Here is a 24,429-nt window from a genome sequence, read left to right as displayed (position 1 = left end):
TAGTGGGTGTCCAAGTGTGAAAATCGGCTCACAGACTCAGCATAAAGCGTTCTTCGTGATGAAATCATAATTGGAACTGTATACTGCACCGAAAGCTCTTAATTTTATCGATTATTGCAAGATTTAATTTTTTACATCAGGAAATTTCATCTTTACACGCCTGTATCTTCTAAATCTTTGGAGGTAGAACATTGAATCATTCACACAACAAAGTTCCACTATTTCAGTTTACATATCAACCCAAAGTTTGACATAACACGATCGGTATTTTCTATTTTGAGCGCTGTCAATAAACTACAAACACAGTTGCAGCGGCGCGCGGCGGCCACTCAACTCTCGTCGGCCGCGGCGGCACAGTGCGCTCGCTGTCGTCCGCGCCGCGGCTATATAAACGCCGCCGACCGGGCGCCGTCATCAGTCTCAGTCCGACGCTCCCCGTGTTCACGTCGCTCCGTGCTAACTCTCGCCATGGCCGATACTGAAGCCCCCGCTGCCGCGCCCGCCGCCCCGGCGACTCCTGCCAAGAAGGGACGCAAGCCCAAGGATGGAGCCGCCAAGAAGGCCAAGTCTGACCGCCCGCCTACCATGCAGCTCATCGAGAAGGCGATCGAGAGTGAGAAGGACCCCAAGGGCACCTCCGTCCTAGCCATCAAGAAGTACATCACCGCCAACTACCAGGTGAAGTCTGCCCAGTTCCTGAACCACATGCTGCGCAGGGCGTTCGAGGCCGGTCTGGCGGCCGGCAAGCTGTCGCGCCCCAAGGGCCAGGGTGAGTCCCACCTGCTCGCCGGACGTTACCGCCTCGCCGTGAAGGAAAAGAAGGCCAAGGCAGCCCCGGCCAAGCCCAAGAAGGTCGTCAAGAAGCCCAAGGCGGCCAAGTCCCCCGCTAAGAAGGCGGCAGCGAAGCCGAAGAAGGCCAAGACGCCCAAGAAGAAGCCTGCAGCCGCGGCTAAGAAGGCCAAGTCGCCCAAGAAGGTGAAGAAGACGCCCAAGAAGCCGGCTGCTAAGAAGACCGCAGCGAAGAAGACCCTCAAGAAGGCGGCAAAGAAGGCATGAATGGCCTTCTAAAACGTGACAGTGTACAAATTCAGTGTATGTAGATCATCGTCATTAATCGAGAATATGCATCTCGTGATGCTTTATTGGAGCCGAGCCAGTCGCTCGAAGGTGGATCTCGCCATATGTTGATGCTCGATAATCGAGTAATTATCGCCGCCAGTAATGGCACAATGTACTGTATCATCCATCGCATTTGATCATAAATACATCATCTCATCGGAACGAGCTCTTTGTGGTGACTGGGATGTCTGAACTCGAGGGGGGGACGACCTTGAAAGGAGTACACACTGGAGAAAGCAATGATCGATCGAATAAATAAATAGGCTGGTACTCAATATAACATGCAAACATGGTTGGAAACTTGGCCTTGCATTCTGAGTTATGCTGGAGATAATGCGGCAGTTCACTTTTCCTAAACCTACAGTCGGAGGAAGCGGCTCAACTTTCTATTACCACGGCAATGAGGTCACTGACGCCGGCTACTGTCCCAATTACCGCCCACAACGGACGGAGCAGTCATCACAGTTCATGGAACCTCGATTGACTAGCTTTTTCAAAGTATCGCGCGTCTGCTTCTCGCAAAAAAAACCAGTTGATTTAATAAGCTTGGGCACCGAGTGGTGGTTCATATCCAATTCATAATCAGAGCTCAGTTCCCTCCCCCTCCCCAGACCCCACAACGTGGGGAAATGAATTTGAAATCAGGCGAGCCTGGCGCCACCTACCAAGCCATAGTTGTAAGGTCAACCACAATACAATGGTGAGCCGAAGTCAAACTAACCACCGCTCGACGCACTTTGCAACCAGTATAACGCCTTATGGGGCGACTAACGGAGCGAGCGAGAGGGTGGGCCTTGCACGTGCGAAATTTCGGGGGGGGGGGTACCTCCAACTGACTTGTGCACGGCACCCTACTAACCGGTCTCTAGTGATGTGCCAAATTTGAGCACAATCGGCCCAGCCGTTCTCGAGATCTGGAAGCGGCACCCTGCACGTGCGCACGTGCAAAATGGGTCCCAACTGACTTGTGCACGGCACCCTACTAACTGGTCCCTAACCGTGTACCAAATTTGAGCGCCATCGGTCCAGCCGTTCTCGAGATCTGGAAACGACCCCTGCACGTGCGCACGTGCAGCAGCACCCCAACCTTAACACATGCAGATGAATTATCTGATGGAGACCTAACTGTGTACCGAGTTTCAATTCAATCGGCCCAGCCGTTGTGCCGTTATTGAGGTTGCAATTTTGGGGGTTCTTAAAAAATGTCCAACTTTACCACGCGCCACGTGCGGTGGTTGGCAAGAATGCATGGTGGCCATCACACCACAGAACTTTTACGTCCAAGTGACATTCAGTAAAGAAGACCGCTTGTCAATCGGATGTCCCGTTCCTAAGATATTAGCTTTTGAAGAGCGTCCCCACGGCCGGCCGGCCGGCCGGCCGCTCATACTCAGGATTTTCCCTTAATTCAGTATGAGACTCCGCTCGCTTCGCTCGCTCCGTAATGATTCCGTCAACCTCATCCGTTTCCCCCTTCAGTCCAATGGCAAAGTTTTTTTTGGCAGCTTGGCTCTACTTTGGCTTTGATTCAACTCCAACTCAGTAAGAAGCAGGCGGTCTGCGAAAGCGGCTAAGCAGCAATTCGACAGCCTGGTGCGCTGAGCTCTTACCAAAGTATCGACCTTCCTTGGGGTGAGCACCAGTCTCCACCATCCAGCTACGTTGGAACGTCCTTGGTGTCTGCCGGTTTCCTTGGTTTGATGAGGAGAGGGTAGGGTAGCTCACTCGTACTCGGAGAGAACCCTGCGGAGAGCGGAACAGAAGAGAGGACAGAGAGGATCAGACACCGATCAGGTCAATGAAGGGAGGCGGCATCAGGGTTGGGAACGAGAGCACGGACCACAGTATCTGATCCGTGCAAGCTCAGGCTGAAAACATTTGTCTGGTTTTCGGCAGACAGGTTTTTTTTCTATTTTTCGGTTGATTTCATCGTACGTCAAAAATGTGTCCAAACTCTTTCTCAATTCACAGTTTCCTTCAGTTCATTTCAATAAACTTCAAAAACATCGCACAACATTCACAAAACAACGACCACAATATAATGATTATCACAGCGTACAGTACTCAGTTGACAATGCCGTTACTGCGTAAGTAATACGGCATCTGCCCGAGCATCAAACAATAATACAACGCGAAATATGACCAACGAGAGTAGCAGCCACTGGCCGTGATCTGTGAGGTCTAAAAGTCCAGTCTATCGTAGACCATGACCCTTCAGGCAATGCAAAACGTGGTCTTCAGGACGTTTTGTTCACCGTGGTAGTGAATTCTGAATACTACGGTCTGCCAGCTCGCCACATACTATGGTCATTCAGGTCTCGCAGACTACGGAGACCGCAGATTGAAGTTCTCTTGCAATGCAAGTCAATGCAATCCTGTTCAAGTCCCTCCAGCAGTGACCCGTTTCCCGTCCTCTACCGTTTCTATCAGAGATCGAGGCCGGTACTGGCTGCTCTGAGGCAGTTCCGGCTCCATCTCCGTCTCTGCCAGCCAGCCGGCGTACCGCAGTCGGAACTTTTGTACCCACTCGGGGAAGGAGCGCCGACGAGCGGCCGACGGTACCGGACCACCGCGCTCCTGGGGATAGACAGAGGGGGCAGTCAGATCTGTTAGGGAGAAGGCATTGTCAGACTGGTGGGGGGCGAGGGAACAGACGGAACGACCGTCGATAGTCGAATTTGATATTGTAGAATGAAAGCGATTTTTTATGCATACTTATAAATGGAGCAGAGTTTCCTCTACTATCAGATTTTTTAGATTGCATGTGGCGATTCTTTAAAGCTCCAACATTCAATCTCACTAGTTTCATCCATATGAAACGCTTCATTCATACCTACATCGTCATATTTCAATAGTTTTGGTCATATACTTTCCACACGGCACACGGTTCCTACATTAATAATGGTTTTACTAGTTACGCCACCAGAATCCACCAGACTGCAATCCTAGTCGGTATTCACAGAGCTCTCCTCTGACCATGATAGCCCTATTCTACCTCTCTCTGCTCTCCTCATCTCTCACCCTCTCAACGAGGAGCTCCTGTAGCCTCAACCTGAGCTCCTCTAGCCTCTGCAGGGCGCGGCGGTCGGGACGCACTTGGTGCGTCACAAACGCCTCCATGACGGCCAAAGTGCGGTGTGGGTCGGCCGCGCGGGCCGAGCCGTTCAGAAGGGTGGTCAGAATCTCCACGTTGGGCCTGAAGTGGGAAAGTGATGATATGGTTAGATCACGTTTAGATGGCTAGTGGTCATAGGCCATGATAAAACGTTTCAAAACAATACTTAAAATGCCGGAAACTTCATGTGTGCGTAACACGGACACTGCTGACAATTAGTTTAACATATGACAACAAATATAAAAGCTCCGGCTGGGAGACAAAAGTGTTTAAAGGTAGTGTGCCAGCTTTCTTGGACCGTATGGAGTTAATGGCCCAGATAAGGAGAACCGGATTTTTAGAACTTATCCATACCTTCAAAACTCATGGAAACGTCTTAAATTCTTCAAATTTTGAGTACCCCAGTGCGAAATTCGCCCCGACGGGTTGTCGGTCGTACCCCAACCACATTTCACACCACTATGAACAATAAATGCACACACTGAAATCGCTATTACCGATATGCTCATCCAATCAAGTTTCGATAAACCCGTTCATCATCATCTCCTGCGGTTTCGAACACGCCTGTTAGGTGGCTTCTGATGCTCGTCGAGGTCGGAATTTCCAAATACGCGTGGTGCGTCGGGCCGCGCGCTCTGACTTCGGCCAAGAAAAATGCGTCAGCTGATCATTGTCATTTCTGCCACTTGCGTGTGGTGAAATGGGGTCATAACTTATAAGACGGCTTTTTCATATCAATTATTTTACATAAAATCATATTTCAAACCATAAATAATGTTCGACAGGCAAATAAAAGAAACAATACCAATACGGGCTTACAGTTTAAGGCTCGACATTGTGTTGTCTACGATTAGACAGCTGATAACTCATTCCCGTACGTCGTATGGTCGTAACACTATAATGACCTTTGCTTATTGTCACAAGTGCGCCGCATTCGCGATTGTTGCCCGACGCCTGTTTGCAGGTGAGCCCACTACAGTTGTTATACATATCTAAAAACCGAAAAACTTTTAGGCGAAAAAGGCACTATTCCAGGCCCATTTTTGATTTTTGTTGCGATATTAGGTAAAAACAGAAGCTTCTTATCCTAGGAAAAATAAAATGGGAAATCTTTCAAAGGTGGCACACTACCTTTAAGATTACCAATGACGTCGACAATCCAATATACGGTATCGTTGTCTTGATTAAACCAAATAAATCAAGAGATGAGCTGCGAAATGCGAGCTCCCATTGCGACCGACCGTCCCATCCTCATACCAAAAACCATGAAACGGCCGTAAAGCCCCCGTATCGCTCTCAACACTCTACCCTTGATCCCCAACCGTCACCACATCGCAACCCGAGCTCTTACCGTACGTTGGCCGCCTCCAGTTTCTCCATGAACTCCTGGAGCCCCCGTTGTGAGGAGACAGACATGGCCAGACACCCGAACGAGGCGACGTCGGGGGTGAGCTGACGGCGCTCCAACTCACCGAAGGCGGCCTGTGGATCGAGGGAGAAACAGGCCGGGTCAAATGGCGACACAGTGTGGCTTTAGGACAAATCTAAAGGACCACGGTCCGGTCATGGGCCAGTTCGAATGTCAACAACTATTATGGAACGAACGTGGTACCGCCGGCACAGGATTTCACCAGGTCAAGAGTGCGAAGATCAACAAAGAAAGGCATACAGAGATATTGGTTTGTTCTGGCTATATCGTGAAGAAGAAAAAAGTGCTGAGCCTTGCGCATCTTTTATGTACGCTGGCTGACATTCAAAAGCATGATGGGTGTCCTGATGGGTGTAATATCGAACTGAGCACTGTAATACGATCGTGCCATGATATGTGAATAACGTGGCTGGGAATAGCGGTATTCGGCGCAAAACACGCCCTCGAGCAAATTTCGATGGAGATAAGTACCTTAGCGCCGGCAGTATCCCGGTAGGAGGCCCGCTTCTTGATGAGCTGGTTGAAGAAGCCGACGTCAGGCTGGACGCCTAGGGCGTCCATCGTCTTCAACAGGCTCTGCAACAGCGGCGAGATCCAGTCATACGACTCTAGTTAGATATGACTAAGCTGCTGACTGTGACTCACTCAGTAGTCATGACTTGTGACTCACCAACTTCACCGTAACTGAATCTTATGACTCAGCTCACTTCGACTCTAGTATGAATCTTATTACTCAGCTCACTGATTGGAGTGACTCATTGACTCCAGTAGAATCTCACTGACTGAACGGTAATAAATTGACTCCGTGCTATCCTACAAACTTAGTTATGATTCACCGACATAGTGACTCGCTAATGAACTTGGCTGAAACTTATTGACTTCGCTATGAGTCACTGACTCACTTGTAGTTCACCGACTCAGTTGTGAGTTGTGACGCACTGACTCAGCTATGACTCACTTACAATTTCTATAGACAGCAGACACCACATCACCCAAATCATGCGTCAAATCCCATCACACCTACCTCCTGCTGGCCGGAGTCGTTCGGCATCGTGTTCAGCAGGAGCGAGAAGGTCCTGATGTCGGGCTGGACACCGTCGGCAGCCATGGTCTGAAGCAGCCCCGTCCAGCCGCCCAGGACAGCTAGTCTGAGGAGCGAGAAAGGGCTGGGGTGTCAGCTAAGAGGAAAGGGTATCAGGAGTTTAAAGGTAGTGTGCCAGCTTTCCTGGACCGTATGGAGTTAATGGCCCAGATAAGGAGAACCGGATTTTTAGAACTTATCCATACCTTCAAAACTCATGGAAACGTCTTAAATTCTTCAAATTTTGAGTACCCCAGTGCGAAATTCGCCCCGACGGGTTGTCGGTCGTACCCCAACCACATTTCACACCACTATGAACAATAAATGCACACACTGAAATCGCTATTACCGATATGCTCATCCAATCAAGTTTCGATAAACCCGTTCATCATCAGCTCCTGCGGTTTCGAACACGCCTGTTAGGTGGTGCGGTAGACCACGCCCAAAGCCAGGGCTCCGGTAACGTGAGGTAGCCGAGTCAGGGCAGCGTGCGCTGACCCAAGCCGGAGCCGCGCGTCCTCCCGGTGTCATGTGATAGCCCGGGGCTGCCCGCGGGGATGCGGTAGACCGCGCCCAAAGCTGCGGCCCCGGCTTGGGTCAGCGCACGCTGCCCCGACTCGGCTACCTCACGTTACCGGGGCCCTGGCTTTGGGCGCGGTTTCTGCTCATACTTTATGGTGCGGTGGTGGTGCGTCGGGCTGCGCGCTCTGACTTCGGCCAAGAAAAATGCGTCAGCTGATCATTGTCATTTCTGCCACTTGCGTGTGGTGAAATGGGGTCATAACTTATAAGACGGCTTTTTCATATCAATTATTTTACATAAAATCATATTTCAAACCATAAATAATGTTCGACAGCCAAATAAAAGAAACAATACCAATACGGGCTTACAGTTTAAGGCTCGACATTGTGTTGTCTACGAATAGACAGCTGATAACTCATTCCCGTACGTCGTATGGTCGTAACACTATAATGACCTTTGCTTATTGTCACAAGTGCGCCGCATTCGCGATTGTTGCCCGACGCCTGTTTGCAGGTGAGCCCACTACAGTTGTTATACATATCTAAAAACCGATAAACTTTTAGGCGAAAAAGGCACTATTCCAGGCCCATTTTTGATTTTTTTTGCGATATTAGGTAAAAACAGAAGCTTCTTATCCTAGGAAAAATAAAATGGGAAATCTTTCAAAGGTGGCACACTACCTTTAAGTGAAAAGTGCAAGATTCCTCCAGGGACAAGTCGAATCCTCCAGACTGGTTTGAGCCTTGGGGTATCATTACATGGGTAAAAATGGCACATTAAATTATAAATATGTTTGCTGTGTAAGAAATAGGACAGCCAGAGAAAAGAAGACAGAAAAGAACAAGGTAGAAGGACAGAAACATAGCTAGCGCAAGGAGAAAGCGAAAGAGGGAAATGCAGATCAACTGCGATCGTTGTTGTCAATCTGTTCATTCAAACGTTGAAGCCGAAAACACAAAAGAAAGAAAAGAGCCAGCTTTTTAGTTCCTATCCTCCCCCTCACCTGGCGGGCGCGGTGTCCAGATGCCGTAGCTCCACCAACCCCCCTCGGTGAGGTCTCGGTCCCAGCAGGTCAGGTAGGTCCGCGGCCAGCGGTCCGATCTTCTCCAGGGCGCCGGCCGAGCGCAGACATTCTGTCACGTGTACGACCTGTGTGTCCTGTTTCTGCTGTTGATGTTGTTCCTGTTGTGGAGAAGACTGGGTTGAATCTGACAACTTTGTACTGCTCTTCGGTCTAGCATTCATTGTCCGATTTTCATCTCCGAGATTCGAGCTCCCAGGGTTGGCACGATTAGAGCCCGATGCTGATTTCGCTCCTGCAGTCACAGCAGCGACCGCAGCACCCTCCGGCGGCGAGCTCGACACTATTAGTTTCATCGCCTGCTCAAAGGTGGCAATGTCGCCAGCGCCGCAGTCCAGCGCCGCTCGCAGCATAAGGTTGTAGAGGTAGATAGAGGGCGGTACGTGCTTGGAGCGTACTTTATGCCATACCTGAGGGAAAAAGGGGGAGGGATAAGTGGTCATTGACCACCTGGCAAGCGTTTCATGCTGCGTAGTAAACTTAGAGTGCCCTTGTGGATGTTGACGTATAATTAAGTTCACCCCGGGGTTCCAGAGCCTCAGAAGTGCTCTCAGGAGTTTGAAACAATGAACACACCGGTATTTACAATATCAACATTCGCTAGATACAACATATCATTCCTGAGGTAGGAAAACATTTCCAACAGGTGTTCATTAGGAATCTTATAATGAAATAATGATAACCAGTCTGTATTCATTTAGAGCGTGGTCAAGAACTTGCAAGGTCGAAGTTGCACCACCCCTGCGGAAGAGAAGAGATCTTTGCGCTACACCAATTCATCCAGTTACAATTAACAAACACAGAAAAGAGTATAAGCCTCCTTCCCAGCTCTCTCAGTAGCAAGATCATCTATCCATCAGCGGCTGTAATAACAGCAGTTCAACCTATCTCAGTCCTCTACTCTACTCACTCACCTCTCCTCACCTCATCTCACCTCACCTAACCTCACCTCTCCTCGCCTCACCTCACCTCTCCTCACCTCACACCACCTCACCTAACCTTACCTCACCTCACCTCACCTCACCTCTACCCCACTCACCAGCAGGGCATGTCTGAAGCCCTCTCCGGTGTCTGAGATGCACGCCTGCAGCAGAAAACTGGCCAGCTCGGCGGTCAGGGGGTGACCCAGTCGCAGCAGCTCGTCGGCGGTCTCAAACGCACGCTGGAGCTCCCCGCAGCGGCCGTAGGCTAAAAGAGAGAGAAGAGGGGGGGTATTTAGATGGGAGAAGGGAGTAAAACAGGGGAGTTAAATGGGGAGTTAGATAGTGTCTCAAACGCCCGCTGCAGCTCCCCACAGCGGCCGTAGGCTATAAAAGAGAGCAAGGGAGATTTAGACAGGGCAGTGGCAGGGCTAGACAGGGAAATTATGTAGATGGAGAGCGTCTCAAACGCACGCTGCAGCTCTTCGCCGCAGCGGCCGTAGGCTGAAAAAGAGGAGAGGGGGAGTCAAATGAGGGAATTAGATGACAGGCAGTTAAATGAGGGCTAAATGGGAAGGGGGATTAGATGAGGACCGGCTGAGAAGGTGTTAGATCAGGGTTAGATGGGGAGGGAAGTTAGACGGGAAGGTGAGTCGTACAGGAGTCGTCAGACTTGGGGTGGTGGAATAACCAATAAAGAAAAGAAGATAGAAAGATGAACATAAGAATAGATGTCGAGGGAGAGCAACATGGGGAAAAGGGAGCTACATAAACAGGGAATGAGGCACAGGGGCACGATTCATGTAAGCGGGGAGCATAATAAAGGGGAAGTGAGAAGAAGAGGAAGAAATAAGAACTGATCATTATGATGGCATGGCGGAGGAATAAATGTGATGTTTTGTTTTTACGACGCTGCAAATTTATTTACTTTCAGGTGAGGCAAGAGCTGAAGGTTTGCTCCAGTCCTTAGAGTTCGGCATGATCATGCCGACCGTCCAACAAGACGCCGCAGGCACATCGAGCCCTAGTGACGTCACTGGCCATCAAATGACGTCACAGCGTCGGTAGCGGAGCGCCAGCCGTAACAGCGAGTCTGTTCAGGCGGCCGCCGCTCCAAACGTCATCACTATCGACCTGTGTGACGTCACATAAACAATTCACAGGAGCGTCACAGTCAGCTGACGACGCCAGCCAATCAGAGCGGAGAACAGTGCCACGTCACAGAGCGGTAGTACAGTGAGCTCGGCGGGGTGCTAAGGGGCTCAGTGACGACGGGCCGGGCCGCTATTGGTTGCCGAGAGAGACGACTATACAGCGACAGCGACCGATGTGAGCGGACGGGGCCCGTCAGGACCTGCCCCAACTCCTCTACAGCTCCTTGAGCTGTAGGGGCTGTATTGCATACAATCATATTCCTTTTTTAACTTACATTTTGTATCGACCCATTGTCAGTTTGAAAAACCTGGCCTTATTCTCACTCTGAAAATATAGGTACATCAAATAATTAAATAAGCACTAATTAATCGCGAAATGTTAGTAGGTAACCGATGAAGCATATGGCCTACTCATCGCCAGTTTAATTAGACCCTCCCCCACTCCCACCCCACCAGGCGACTGGATACGGCAACGCCTCCCGGGTAGAAATCCCGACGCGATCGTTTTATTTGACAAACCATGGCCCCTGCCACCTGCCGCCACCCCTCCCCTCCATATCCCCAGGCTAGACTCACAGGAGGGTCTTCGGGGCCCTGATCCCCTGCAGAGAAGGGTCAGCCCGTCGAGGGACTGATCGTATCGCGAGAACCATGGACTCTCGTTCTAACAGATTACTACGATTTTAAGCTCATTCTTTAGGTAAGACCGTGCGTCAAGGACTCAAGGATAACAGAACCGGATAGACGCATTCAAAAGATGAAAAAAGTTTATTCAAAAGCCTAGATCTTTAACCCAAGTAGAAAGATAATGTTTGCTTTGAAGACCGTGTGCTCAAAAGAAGATGTAAAGACACTTCATTCAAAACGTCAGGCTGCCGTGTTTATGTCGATCACAGACTTAAACCGTATGCAGCAGAATTAACGGCATGTTCACCTCTAGTGACCAGAGTCCAGAGAAAGTCACCTCCTTCACCACAACCCCCTCCGGCCGCGTTTGACGCTCGCGTATTTGGCCGAGACCCATCAGACTTGGCCTCATTCTGGCACTGAACCCTGGCTACCTGCCAGAGTGACAGGTTAGCACGACGTAAGGTCAGCTCGTATCGCGTACGAAGTTGACGTGCGTGAAGTAGATGTTTGGAAATCAATCGGCCATGACCGACAGGGAGGTGAAGCGATGCCAATTCGTTTGCGAGCAGCCCACGGGTCTAAAGGTCACAATAAGCTGGGCCAGGATAATCTGTCATTGAAGTTTCGCATGTGAAGGCAAGACGGTTTGGTTTATGGAACTCCAACCTTAAAAGACTTGAACAACTGCTGATATTGGCAGGCAGTGGAATTGTTGAAAATTTCCGAGTTTGAAAGCTAATAACACGTCACAAATACTTACACATTAACCAAGGGACTCCGGCATGCCCGTAAGCGGAAGCATATATTTTAGCTCCTAATATTTATCCTGATTACAAACAAATAAATACAGTAACACATACAATAGCACGCAGAAGATAATCCACGCACGCCCATTAAAATACCATCAATATCAACACGGACCAGCAGAACTCAGCGTATGGGCGGGTGCGTATAACGCTACGTCATCCTAAGCTAAATGGCAGGGGGCATCCGTTATTACCTCTCTCTCTACATCCGGTCTAACGTAGCGCACGCACGCTACGGGACAGATGTTCAGAAATTTAAACAAAGGAAACTTGGGAACGGGCCTTCTACTCAACGTGGGTTCAATCATAAACAACTAAAAACATAGGACAACATTGGGCTTCAAGTACGATGATAATGATAAAGTAAAGACATTAGTTTTATAGGCACCCGGATTGTATCCGTCATCGACTTCTTTGGGCTTAAAGGTATTCGTGAATAAACATTAAATCTATGCACCATAGCAGGAATAGATTTAATAATCAGTGGCCAGATAAATTCAAATTTCATAAAAAAATGAAAAGCAGCCTGCTTTTAGAATGCGAGTGAATAAAGCCATCCTAACGAGGGACGTTTCCAAATTAGCCTTATGGGTACTTTACATAAGGCCCCACCATTATATGCAAACAAGCATAGGTATGTTGATACGCATCAAAATAAGGGCGTCGGCCAGAGTGGTTCAAACTCAGCGATATTATATAATATCACACGGCCATCGGGAGGCACAGACGGTAAAACTCCCGTTCGTGTCAGGATAGCCATCCTGGCTAGGAGCGAACAAAGCCAGCGAGGATCACGAGGGATACGCTGCTCAGATCCCTTAGACGGTCTCAGAAACGACGCTTACGGGTTGAAAGTTTCACTCAGTACTTCAGAGCAGAGAGCTAACCCTATGTACCGCTCCCCAGGCCATTCACAGTCTCGTCAGACCAACATACCCGTACACTAGCTGCAGGAGCAGCCCGAGGGCAGGGCTGACATTCGCTTCCACCCAGCGTAGTAAACGGACCCCGCCCTCCGCTCCACGCCGACACGCACTTCCACAAACCGCGCCCCGCCCACGGCATAGGAACGACAATGCACGCCACACGCAAACTGAGAGCGTCGTAAGCAAAATATGGGGACGACGGACAATCCTTCTGACCGCGGAACTTTGGTGCATCGTATACCATTCGGCTTCAAACCAGTCTAGCTCGGACAAATGGAAGTCAAAACCTGTCCAAAACAGAGCCTAATAACAACGAAAGCTTTTGAAGAACCACAGACCCCGCAGCTTTGCCTGGGGCCTATTTTGGAAGATAGTCTTCGCCAATGTCCTCGAGGAGTGCCCTGAGGCAGCATGGCTGACCTGTGCCCTGACCCGGGTCGTCCTCGTACCGCCCCCGGCTGTTCCTGCCCGAACCTGTCCCATTCGGCCACGGCGGCGACCGACGCTACAAACTCCGAAAATTGCTCCTGAGAGCACTCATTCAAACCGACCTCAGAAGACGGTAGTGGTACCGAAACTGACGAAACTTCTCACACTGAAGGACAAATAGAAGGGCTACGTGGATCCGTAAAGAAAAATTCAAAAATGATCTAAAAAGTGTATGAAATTTTCACTTTCCTTATTGATTTCACATTCAAAATCATCAACTTTCAACTTCAACCAACGCTCATATCTTTTCTACCATACGAACCCTCCTGAAAACTTCACACCATGTAGACAAACTATTTCTGCGTCGATCGGTACCAAAATCACCTTGGTGACCCGGCGTGGTCAGGTCATGTCAGCGCTGCCAGCAGGGGTACAAGCACACGCTCGGGCCGGGCGGCAGGGGTGACTGGCGAGCGGCGGCGGCTACGAGCGGACCCGCTCGTAGCCGTCGGCGGTCCGCCTATAAAGGCCGGTCCGACGGTGGGCGGCGCAGAACGCGCTCAGCCGCCGTAGGGGTCACATCGCTCCGTGTGTCACGTGCTAGTGTTCAACATGTCTGCGAGTCCCGCGAAGAAGGCCGGAGCCAAGAAGGCCTCCAAGCCGACCCATCCTCCGACGCTGGAGATGATCACCAAGGCTATCAGCACGGAGAAAGATCCCAAGGGAACGTCGGTGATGGCCATCAAGAAGCACATCCTGGCGCACAACCAGATCAAGTCGGCACAGCTGCTCAACCACATGCTCCGGAGGGCGTTCGAGGCTGGTCTGGCTGCCGGCAAGCTGACCCGACCCAAAGGTCAGACAGACTCATCGCTGCTCGCTGGACGCTACCGTCTGGCTGCCGCCAAGGCGAAGAAGCCCAAGGCCGCGACGGACAAGCCCAAGAAGGTCGTCAAGAAGGTGGCTAAGTCCCCAGCCAAGAAGGCCAAGTCGCCCGCAAAGAAGGCAGCCAAGTCTCCTGCCAAGAAGGCCAAGTCTCCGGCTAAAAAGGCGGCAGCCAAGAAGCCCAAGGCGAAGTCGCCCGCAAAGAAGACTGCGGCCAAGAAGACGAAAGCTGTGAAGAAGCCGGCGGCCAAGAAGACCCCGAAGAAGTCGCCCGCTAAGAAGGCAGCAGCGAAGAAGAGCCCGAAGAAGGCGGGAAAGAAGTAAGCGTTCTGTTCTATGCTTTGATTGTTATGTTACGTCGTGTGTACAAAGTATTTTGTGCTTTAACCATAATCATTCATATTGAAGGATATTTGCGAGCAGTCATAGCGCAGGCGGGGCCAGCGGTCCCGGGTTCGAATCCACCAGCGAGCCAGTGTTTGCCTGTGTCCTTTGAGGACGATCTCACTGCTGGGGGGAGGGGATACGCCACCATCACAGAATATAATGTCATTTGAACGAGACATGCCTTTTGTGACGTGGAGAGAACTGAGAGAGCTGCGGTAACCGGTTGGACCGGTTATGGTTTGGGGCGGGTTTCGTGACGAGTTGGTTTACAGAGCATCACGCAGCGACACACCTAGAAAACAATGGCCGCTACGTACTCGAACGAACACAAACACATGTCGCGTATATACCCCCAGGGCTACAGATACGTGTCATTTCTATAGACGCAGTCGCACGTGTCGATCTACAATGAAGCGACGCATGGCACGGGTGGGTTTCTTTGTGCTGCTTGGAATCGGAAATACCGCAAACATACACACACTACACAGCGTCTGATACGTCAGCGCGTGGTCGAACATCTGTTTACATTCGGAATCCGGTCCGCCACGTAGAAAACCAGTCCTTGGTGCAAGCTCGCAATCGAAGGTGTATGTGGGTTACGTGGCAATTTGAGGCAGCCTTTTTATTTTTTTTTTATTTGATATTTCGATATTTTCAATGAAAAGCTCAAATGATACCTTAGGAAAAAAGGAAATTGTTTTTCGGGCGTTTCTTTTTACGGCATAAAAAGTGTTTCAATCGTGGTTGATACGGCACTCAATCGCCACTTCGCTCCCATTAGAGCGTGAGCTTCGCGGAAAACCGGGCGCGTTGGCCGAAAGTCGGGGGTCGGGATCGGGATTCTGGCAATTTTCACACACAATAAAAAAGACCGCAAGCAATGACTTTGGGCTCCAGTACCAACATAAACCTTCAGTATTTGTCGCAACTAATGTGGCATCTTATATGAAGACCTTGGAGCTAAACCACCTTAAAAAAACACACACACAATCAACGAACAATAACCTTTGGTTCATGGCAGTTTATTGTGGCACAAGAATTGTCGATTGGATAAGCCTTCTAATGATTGGAGCCTTCGAAACATCTTGTTCCGACGCATAGGAAATATAAAACTGTTTTCCACTGTAACTAAAATAAGCTCTGACATGGTACGCCTGAATTTGTCACGATGCATTCGGAGAAGCTTATTATATTTACATCTATGGAACCAGTTTCGGTCGAACTAGAAGAGGCGAGGGTGACGAATATGGTTCGATTTGTCGTGGGATACCCCAGTTATGTGGCCACGCGGCCGTCAAAAGGCCGAAATACATGTACACAGGGGAGTTGAGTCCTTCGTGATCGGCTGTTTTACCGAACTGAAGCACACATCAGTGTGCCCAAAATCCCGACGTTTAAGGATAACTGAGCACTGTTTTCGGACGGTTGTCAAGTAAAGGAAGCGAAAATTCTGAAAACATTGAACAGAGAATTTATTAACTTGTTGCCAATAAAAATTAAGCTTTTCGGCTGCTGAGTTTGTTTTGCTTTGTTGGGTTAGGCCCTTTCGGTCCGATTAGACCATTTCAGAGTCGGGAGGATGATAGGATATAGGGGGAGACATTGGTCTGGGCAGACACCTTAGAGAGTCGCCGGGGCTGAGCCCATCCAAATGGACAGGCCGACCAGCCCCCAAGGTACTCACTGCACCGGGCTACGGGGTGCGCTCCCTCGGGAGCAGCGGTGCCGCTCCAAGGGAGCAGCCCGCATGAGATAAAGGTGCCTGTCCAGCCCGGAGGGGGGTGGCGGTGTGGAGGAGAAGGATTTCTGTATCCTGAGGATAAAAGCACGGAACGGTGTCGGCTGCTGAGTCACACAGCATCTCACTAGCCGAGCTCCTCTTCATAATCTGAGATATGTAAGGTGCGATGGTAGCTTGGTGCACTTGAAGAGGCACTCTGACACTTGCAAAAACACTAGCACTGCTAGCAGGAGGAGCTGCACTTCTGAACTGTGTCCTACGAAAATGATACCTATCCATGAAAGCCGAACGTTGGTCTTGGCCAAGGCCCTACAAAGGCCCCGAAAGAAGATGCACATGCCACCTACCGGTCGCTCCTTGAACTATTATTTCGCAGTTCTCGCCCAGGTGGCCGCACCTACGGCGCTGTAAAGCGTAGCCATAGCTTTATCGTTGCTCCTAGGATGCTAACGAAACTGACGCACACTGCAGCGGAAATCAAAAGCGTTTCTTTGCTGCATGGGTAGGCCGCTAATTAATCAAAGGAATTTCGCATAAGCTCTCTCGTACTGATTAGGTGAAACAGAGTCGAGAAAGATATTGTGGATTTGGCCCAACGCGGTCGCTACAACACACAAATATGTAGCTTACGATCCAAATTCAGCAGTTTCAGCTAGGCGCCTGATCCAATCGTTCGGACCCACCTTTGATAAGTGCCTGATAGTTGATGGGGTTCATCGCATATCCCCGGTCCGCCATGGCGGTGGTCAGCTGTTCGATCCTGCGCAGACCGTCAGCTGGCGATGGCCCGTTAGCACAGGCGTTCAGCAGGGCAGTGTACGTCACGTGCTTTGGCTTCAGATGGCGCCGTCGCATCTGGGGACAAGGGATGGGTTAGATGGACATGCTGGGTTTTAAAAACAATGATTGGTGTTGTAGACCCAGCTATGAAATATTATCATTTTCAAAGCCCAATAAGACAATAACTTTTGTCGTTTTCATACGAGGCGTATCCGGTTGCAGTCTATCTTCTGTTTCTACACCAGCTGAACCAGGGTCATAGCTTAACAATGCGGTTCGATCAATGATTATTAGGCATATTCACTAGATATGATAACTGACACTGTTGAGCTCTTTGCGGCCCTTCAATCCACCCCTCCCCCTGAAAAAAGACTGGACTTACGTCTCTGTACAGCTTGAATGCCATCTTGGCGTAGCCTGCCTGAGCACATCCCGAGATGAGGATGTTGTAGCAATAGGCGTCGGGCTGCAGCTTATCCACCAGCAGCATCTGGTTGTTGAACAGCTCCAACGCCTCCCGAAGCTGAAAACATAACATGTTCGAGTTGAGAAGTGTGGTACTGTTTGCCTGTTGCTTTATAATGTATATCATGTAGGTAAGTTTCCCCTCATTTGGAATATTTTCGGAAATCAACGGTCTACTGAATGCCAAAATATGAGGATCGCTCTCATTATAGGGACGGACAATAGCAAACTGTAGATAAATGATGAGTTATCTCCTGCGCGACATAAAACTAGCGTATTTACTATGCTGTCATGTTGAAATCGGCCTATAACTATATGGTTAATAGTTACAACCACTAGACCATATGTATACCTATGAGAACCAGACATTTCAGATCACAGCTAACCCCTGCTGAGTCACATGCATCCACTCACCTTCCCATTTTTGACCATGCGTTTCAGCTTCCTGCCGTAGGCGTGACACGATATCCCCAGCTGGGGCACCTGTGACACCACCTGACGCAGCCGGTCTGCGGCCACGTCATCGGCGTCATCGGGCTCCAGCTCCCAGTCGATGATGCCACCACTGGCAGCTGAGACGTCATCGCCATCAGCGGATGGTATGGCTGGGTTCGTTTGGGGGCCAGAGGGAAGATCAGATTGGCGTTCTAACCGACGGGCATCCTGCGCTTCCCCACGAGTATCCCGTCCTCGGGATGAGTGGATGTCTGTACTGGGCCAAGTCTCCCGAGCAGCGGAGGAGAGATTATTGCGCTCTGATCTGGCAAGGGACTGATGGTGACCTGTGTGAGCTGAGTTCCATTTCAGAACTTCCATGTCATCCTGTATTCTTTGAGGAACAGCTTTGTGCCTATGCTGGCTTCCCTTTGCATTACGTAGGCTGTGTTTGCCATCATTATCTTTATCGTGTAAGTCAGCTCCAAAGCTCGGTTCTGAGTCTTCAACAGAATCCTTCTGCCTTGGTTTCTCCAGAGGCTTTTTCAAGTCACCGAATGTGTCTGGGTCACCAAAGTCATGCAGAGCTCGTACAAGGGACGGGTGTCTGGTACAGAAAGATGGCGGCTGAAGAGCGCCATGTGTTCTGACCAGCCTACTGAGCAGTATGTGCAATGACCTCATCTTCAGAACACCAATACTTGATGCTTCAGAAATCTGGTAAAGTTTTCTTGCTGAGATTGAGATAGCTCTGAAACAAAATGCACATCATTTGAGTCAACACTCAACATACAATATTAAGGCATCAGAAACAACAAAGCATATGTGATTTAACTTCCTGGACATTTTATCAATGCTCAGCTTGTTTGAGCACGTAAAACAAAGCAAGAAATATAATTATTATTAAGTTATTGGCAATGGGCAGGATTCAAGCAGGATTCATATAAATTGTGTGGCAATTTATCAAGGCCGAAGGTGTTTACAAATAGCCTTGGCGTTTACTTACCTATCGTAGGAAATGAAACGCCAAAGCGTTGTAGAATACCTTATCACTATTTTCTACGTTGACTGAGATGGAAAACAAAGTTTTGTGGAACGTATAGCCAAACACTAATCACATCCCAATACACGTAATGTGCGGGCGATCCACGAAGCACGGAGCATGACTCATAATGTTCTTTCACCTACCAGAAACACTGCTTTTGGAAAACGTTGCGCGAAACACTGTTCATTGATTGGACTAATCTTAGTTTTTTTTTGTACAAAGCACAATTAGAACACCACAATCGTAACCTATGCGTCAATTACCATCCCATCTGGTAGCAGTCAAAGAAAGCGCTACCAAACTGTATAGGGAAAAAGTAGCAAAATCACCTTTCCTGCAATCTAAAGCATAGCGGATGGCAAAGGGAAAAGCATAGCTACGATTTTTGTGCCTTTCGATTGATTTCGCGGACTTTTTGAAAGCTGAATGGCGACTAACTGAACAATTAACACAGCATATATTCATGAGATCACCCCGTGCGTCATCCCCACCAAGGTTTGAAGTGGTAAGGTAACCGTAAAGTACATACATCCATTTGTGTCTTGTGGCAAGCTGAGGGCCTTGCTACATCTGCCACTTTTATCATGCTTACGATGCAATAGAAGTCTTTGCATGCCATCTGCCATAGCTTATGACCACCAACCTGATAATCTGTAGGTATACGGCCTGCCCCTGGCATTCAAATTATTTGTCGGGTCCGATACTCCGATAACGGAAACTGAAGAACGGTCAGTCCGGGAAAAACGCAATAGGTGATGACGGTGTAAAACTGAAGCGCTATCGCGTCGACTTATCGCCCATGTCACGGACAAAGCCCACGGCCCACGCATCCGGTATAGCGTTTCCTCTCGCTTCAGCCGCACCGCCAGGTCCCACACGCCGCGCCACCACTCGTCACTAAACTGTATTCTCGCTCAGCATTGCCAGTATGGCGGCCAATAGAGGAGCACGTAATAGAGAAACAAGTACCCACTGGCGATAGTACTCGGTACAAACGAAACGCTTAATTCTAATCGGGAAACACTACATCCCCCCGCACTTAAACTTAAACTCCACGAGTTCAGCTGTCACTCCACGAGTTCAGCTGGATAACAATCACACACGAGTTCAGCTGGAGAACAACCACACACGAGTTCAGCTGGAGAACACAATCACAGGTCCAAGCGAGTCGGCTTAAACCTACGACGGCCTCGCGACGACGCGGTAAGTTCGCGGTCACTGCGGTTAGAGGCAGGTAGTCCACGATCACTGACCCGAGGGTCCACTCGGTTAGCCGGGTCGATCGGTGGCGCTAGTACAGGTGGCGCCGGCGGACACGGGGACGCCACGATCGCGGTCGCGCTCGGTAGCTCGCTCGGTAGCGCGCTCGGTAGCGGGCCCGGGGCCGCACCGACCGGCGGCGCCGGCGCGCAGGCGGTCGGTTCGCCGGCCAGCGGATCGCGAGGTGCGGCCGCACCGGCCGGCGGTGAAGACACAGGAGCCGCTGGAGACGACACGGACGAGGCCGGGGCCGCCGCGACCACAGGCGGCGGAGACGGCGGCGGCGGCGGCGGCGCAGGAACAGCTTCAGTGCTGACCGGCAGAGTCGGCGTCGACGGGGCGGCGCCGATCTCCCTCCTGGCCAGGTGAGCCACGTTCCAACGCGAACCGTCGGAGAGACCGAACGTAGCGGGTCCGTGACGGCTGACGACGCGGAGCGGCTTGCTGAACTTGGCGCCCTTCTTCTGGACGTGACCGGGCCGGCGGACGCAGACCGTGTCGCCCACAGCGATCTCGGTCGGCCGCGCCCGGTGCCGGCTGTCGTAGTGGCGACGGTTGCGGCGCTGCTGCTTGACGACCCGTCGTGCCACATCAGAGGTGACGCAGTAGTCGTCGAACACCGGCAGGTCCAGCCTCATCTTCCTGCCGTGTAGCAGCTCAGACGGCGATACACCGGTGGTGCAGTGCGGCGTGGCTCGGTAACGCGCCAGTCGGCCCTGCAGGTAGGCCTGGAACGGAACTTGGCTCTGCTGCGCGGCCGCCTGGACCCAGGACTTGAACGATCGGTTGAATCGTTCCACGGCGGCGTTGCCCCTCGGCCAGTACACAGACGACTTCAGATGCTTGATCTTCCTCTGCTGTAGATAAGTCTCGAAGTCGCGGCTGATGAACTGGGGCCCGTTGTCCGTTGCGATCTCCTCAGGATATCCTTCGCGGGCCCAGATCACAGACAGAATCCTGATGATGTCACTTGTCTCGACTTTCGCACAGAGTCCCACCTCCACCCACTTGCTGTAGTAGTCCGTGAGGGTGACTGCATAGCGTGCAGACTGGGGAACTCCGGCGATAGGTCCCACGATATCTACACCCAGCTTCGACCACGGCCTTGTGGGAAGCGGGACTGGCTGCAGCGGCGCAGGTCGAACCTTCTGTGACAGCACTTTGTCGCTCTGCTGGCACAGGTCGCACGCCTTGACGACCTCTGTCACGGCACGGTCGACTCCAGGCCACCAGCACAGACTTCGGAGAAGCTGTTTCATCCTGACGATGCCGTCGTGAGCGCGGTGAGCCAGCTGCAGGTACCGGTCGGTCAGTGCGGCCGGCACGACCACTCTGTCCGCTCCACGGATGACCACGGCGTCACGGCGCACGTGCAGTTCGTGTCGGACGTGGAAGAACGGCCGCAGGTCGGGCGGGCAGTTCCGTGCCGAGTCCGGCCAGCCGGCAGCGATGACGGACCGCAGCCGCTCCAGCGTGTCGTCCAACAGGGACGCTTCTCTGACGTCATCTTCGGAGATCACGTCGGCTGCATCGTCGGTCACCAGGGCGATGACTTCATCATCCTCCTCTGCTGGTCCGGTGTCCGGCAGGGGAAGCCGGGACAGCGCGTCGGCCGCTGGGATGCGGTGTCCCGGGACGTACACCACGTCGTAGGCGTACGGGAGGAGCCGCGCCTGCCAGCGCGCGACGCGCGCTCCCGCTCTACCCGAGAACTTGGGAGAGAGCAGCGTGGTGAGAGCGGAGTGGTCGGTGCGGAGAGTGAAGTTCCTCCCCCACAGGTACACCTTCCACCTCTCCACGGCCTGGACGGCGCTGAGCGCCTCGCGCTCGGAGACCGAGTAGCGGCGCTCCGTGTCGGTGAAGCTGCGGGACCAGAAGGCGACAGGATGCTCGAAGCCGTCTTCCTGTATCTGGGAGAGGACGGCGCCCGCGCCACGGTCCGAGGCGTCTGACGTCACGATGGTCGGCAGCTCGGGCTGGAACGGCTTCAGCACCGGCTGGCCGGCCACCAGCTGCTTGATGCGCTGAAAACTCCGTTCGACGGATGGAGTCCACTCGAAGGGTGTGTCCTTCTTCAGCAGGCTAGCCATGGGTCGAACCACCTCGGCATAGCCGCTGATGAAGCGACTGAACCAGCCGGTGAGTCCCAGGAAACTGCGGAGATCCTTCAGAGACTCTGGGCGCGGGGCCTCCGTGACGGCCTGCACTGTCGAGGCAGTCGGCGTCACTCCTGTTGCAGACATCCGGTGTCCGCAGAAGTCGACTTCCTTCTGGCTGAAGGACGACTTGGCGTGGTTGACTGTGACGCGTGCTGCTCGGAGACGGTCGAGCACCGCCTGGAGACGCTGGTCGTGCTCAGCCTGACTGGATCCGGAGACGAGGATGTCGTCCAGATAATGTCCGCATCCTGGAATACCGTGCAGCAGGTCATCCAACAGGTGCCAGAAGGCACTGCCAGCTGAGACGAGTCCGAAAGGGACACGCTTGAAGCGCATGAGGCCCTCGTGGGTGATGAAAGCGGTTACATCACGGCTGTCGGAGTGAAGCTCAAGTTGATGGTAAGCTGACCGAAGGTCTATCTTGCTATAGACTGATCCGAGGAGTCGAGACTGAAGCTCCTCTATGGTAGGGAGCGGGTGCACCTCAGCAACAATCTGTGAGTTAGGCCCACGCAGATCAACACACAGTCGGATCTGGCCTGACGGTTTTCTCGAAACCACCAGTGGACTCACCCACTCAGAGGCGTCCACACGCTCGATGATGTCAGCGTCCAGCAGGCGCTGGAGCTCAGCACTGACTTCTTCCCTCACTGCCAACGGCAGACGACGCAGTCTGTAGGCAGTAGGCCGGGCGTTCGGCCTGAGGATGATCTTGTGCGTGTAGCCCTCGATGGCTGGGAGCTGCTCGGACTGGAGCTCCACACTGAAGATCTGTCCAGACGCCGGGTGAAGCGTCAGGCCCAGCTGCTGGATCAGATCGAGACCCATGATGGCCTCGGTCGATGGCGTCTCTACCAGGAAGAACTGGGCGTCAGCACACTTATCACCAAACGTGACAGTCACAGGGAGCGTTCCTGCTACTGGTACTGGCTTCCTGCCAAACCCGAAAAGCCTGGAGCTACTCGGCTGAAACTCCTTGCCCTTGAAGAGATCTCGGGCGTACTGAAGAGACAAAAGTGAACAGGTAGCTCCAGTGTCGACCTGGATGTCGACCGAGTGCTGAATGTCACCCACAGAGAGCGTGACAGGACAGAGCACCTTCTGAGGGGAGTCACTGACCTTCAGCACGGTAGCCTCCTTAACTGTGTCCTTCAGGCGTCGTGGGGCGGCAGCTGCGGTTGAAGCAGAGGCGCTTGACCTGCAGACTGCGGCGAAGTGCCCCCGCAGGCCGCACGAGCTGCAGCTGCGACCTCGAGCTGGACAGTCCTTGGAGCCGGTTCGATGTGACGATCTACCACAGTTGGTACACGGGGCCTGACGTTCAGGCAGTCCGCTGTGTGCCTTGACTTTCTTCGGTTGACGAGGGTGGGACACCTTGGCGACGACTGGAGCAGAAGATTGCTGGCCCGCCATTACTGCCGATTCACGGAGGGCCCTCTCATATGCGTCGGCTGTAGCGAGCGTCCTGTCCAACGTGAGCTCCGCATCTTGGAGCAACTTCTCTCGCAGGCGTGGGTGGATCGTCTTTTCCACCACCATGTCGCGGATCATATCATCAGTCATACTGCCAAACTTACAGTTTACTGCCAGACCTCGCAACACTGATACATACTCTGCGGTAGACTCCTGCGGCAGCTGCGCTCGTTGTCGAAATGAAAAGCGTTCGACAATGGCATTCACTCGTGGGATAAAAAATGTGTCCAGCTGGCGTAGGGTCAACGTGAAGGCATCGTCTCCTTCCATCTTCACGGCTGGAGGAAGCGTCTCCTGGATGCGCTGGCCCTCCTCGCCTAAACAATGTAAAAGAATAGCTCGCTTCCGCTCTGCGGCGAATGCGTCACCGCCCGTCGCCAGCAGGTAAGTATTAAAACGTAGCTTCCATGTCTCCCACGGTACAACTGGTTTACCCGGAGTGGGTAAAAAGGCTGAAGGCGGCCTAAGCCCGTCGAGGTTCATATCTCGTCGCCAGAAATATAGCGTTTCCTCTCGCTTCAGCCGCACCGCCAGGTCCCACACGCCGCGCCACCACTCGTCACTAAACTGTATTCTCGCTCAGCAT

At 51.8% G+C, this 24,429-nt stretch overlaps 3 protein-coding genes across 5 annotated transcripts; 2 read left to right on the top strand and 1 right to left on the bottom strand.

The window, feature by feature from the left end:
- The first annotated feature begins 403 nt into the window (after positions 1-403).
- Positions 404-1,277, top strand: LOC122367233 (histone H1-like). Its single transcript, XM_043340151.1, has one exon. The coding sequence runs from the start codon at positions 469-471 to the stop codon at positions 1,054-1,056; it is 588 nt and encodes a 195-aa protein (XP_043196086.1). The 5' UTR covers positions 404-468; the 3' UTR covers positions 1,057-1,277.
- Positions 1,278-2,611: 1,334 nt separating this feature from the next.
- On the bottom strand, positions 2,612-19,852 carry LOC122367231 (pentatricopeptide repeat-containing protein 1, mitochondrial-like). Of its 3 annotated transcripts, none has more exons than XM_043340149.1 (11): positions 18,913-19,720; positions 17,886-18,657; positions 17,389-17,529; positions 16,910-17,081; positions 9,388-9,536; positions 8,271-8,758; positions 6,688-6,811; positions 6,135-6,239; positions 5,586-5,716; positions 4,141-4,315; positions 2,612-3,696 (listed from the first exon to the last, which is right to left on the bottom strand). In XM_043340149.1, the coding sequence occupies exons 2-11, from the start codon at positions 18,588-18,590 to the stop codon at positions 3,499-3,501; spliced, it is 2,388 nt and encodes a 795-aa protein (XP_043196084.1). In that variant the 5' UTR covers positions 18,591-18,657; positions 18,913-19,720; the 3' UTR covers positions 2,612-3,498. The 3 variants fall into 3 exon arrangements, with proteins under 3 accessions (XP_043196084.1, XP_043196083.1, XP_043196082.1); XM_043340148.1 differs by lacking the exon at positions 18,913-19,720 and adding an exon at positions 19,815-19,852 and having other exon boundaries at positions 2,697-3,696; XM_043340147.1 differs by lacking the exon at positions 18,913-19,720 and adding an exon at positions 19,778-19,789 and having other exon boundaries at positions 2,697-3,696.
- Positions 13,757-14,659, top strand: LOC122367232 (late histone H1-like). The gene has a single exon (XM_043340150.1). The coding sequence runs from the start codon at positions 13,826-13,828 to the stop codon at positions 14,420-14,422; it is 597 nt and encodes a 198-aa protein (XP_043196085.1). The 5' UTR covers positions 13,757-13,825; the 3' UTR covers positions 14,423-14,659.
- Positions 19,853-24,429: the final 4,577 nt, after the last annotated feature.

This window comes from Amphibalanus amphitrite, unplaced genomic scaffold, assembly GCF_019059575.1.
Source record: "Amphibalanus amphitrite isolate SeventyFive unplaced genomic scaffold, NRLGWU_Aamphi_draft 000859F_arrow, whole genome shotgun sequence".
Lineage (NCBI taxonomy): Eukaryota > Metazoa > Arthropoda > Thecostraca > Balanomorpha > Balanidae > Amphibalanus > Amphibalanus amphitrite.
Note: the sequence above shows the minus strand (reverse complement) of the source record. Positions and strands in the feature narration are given on the sequence as shown.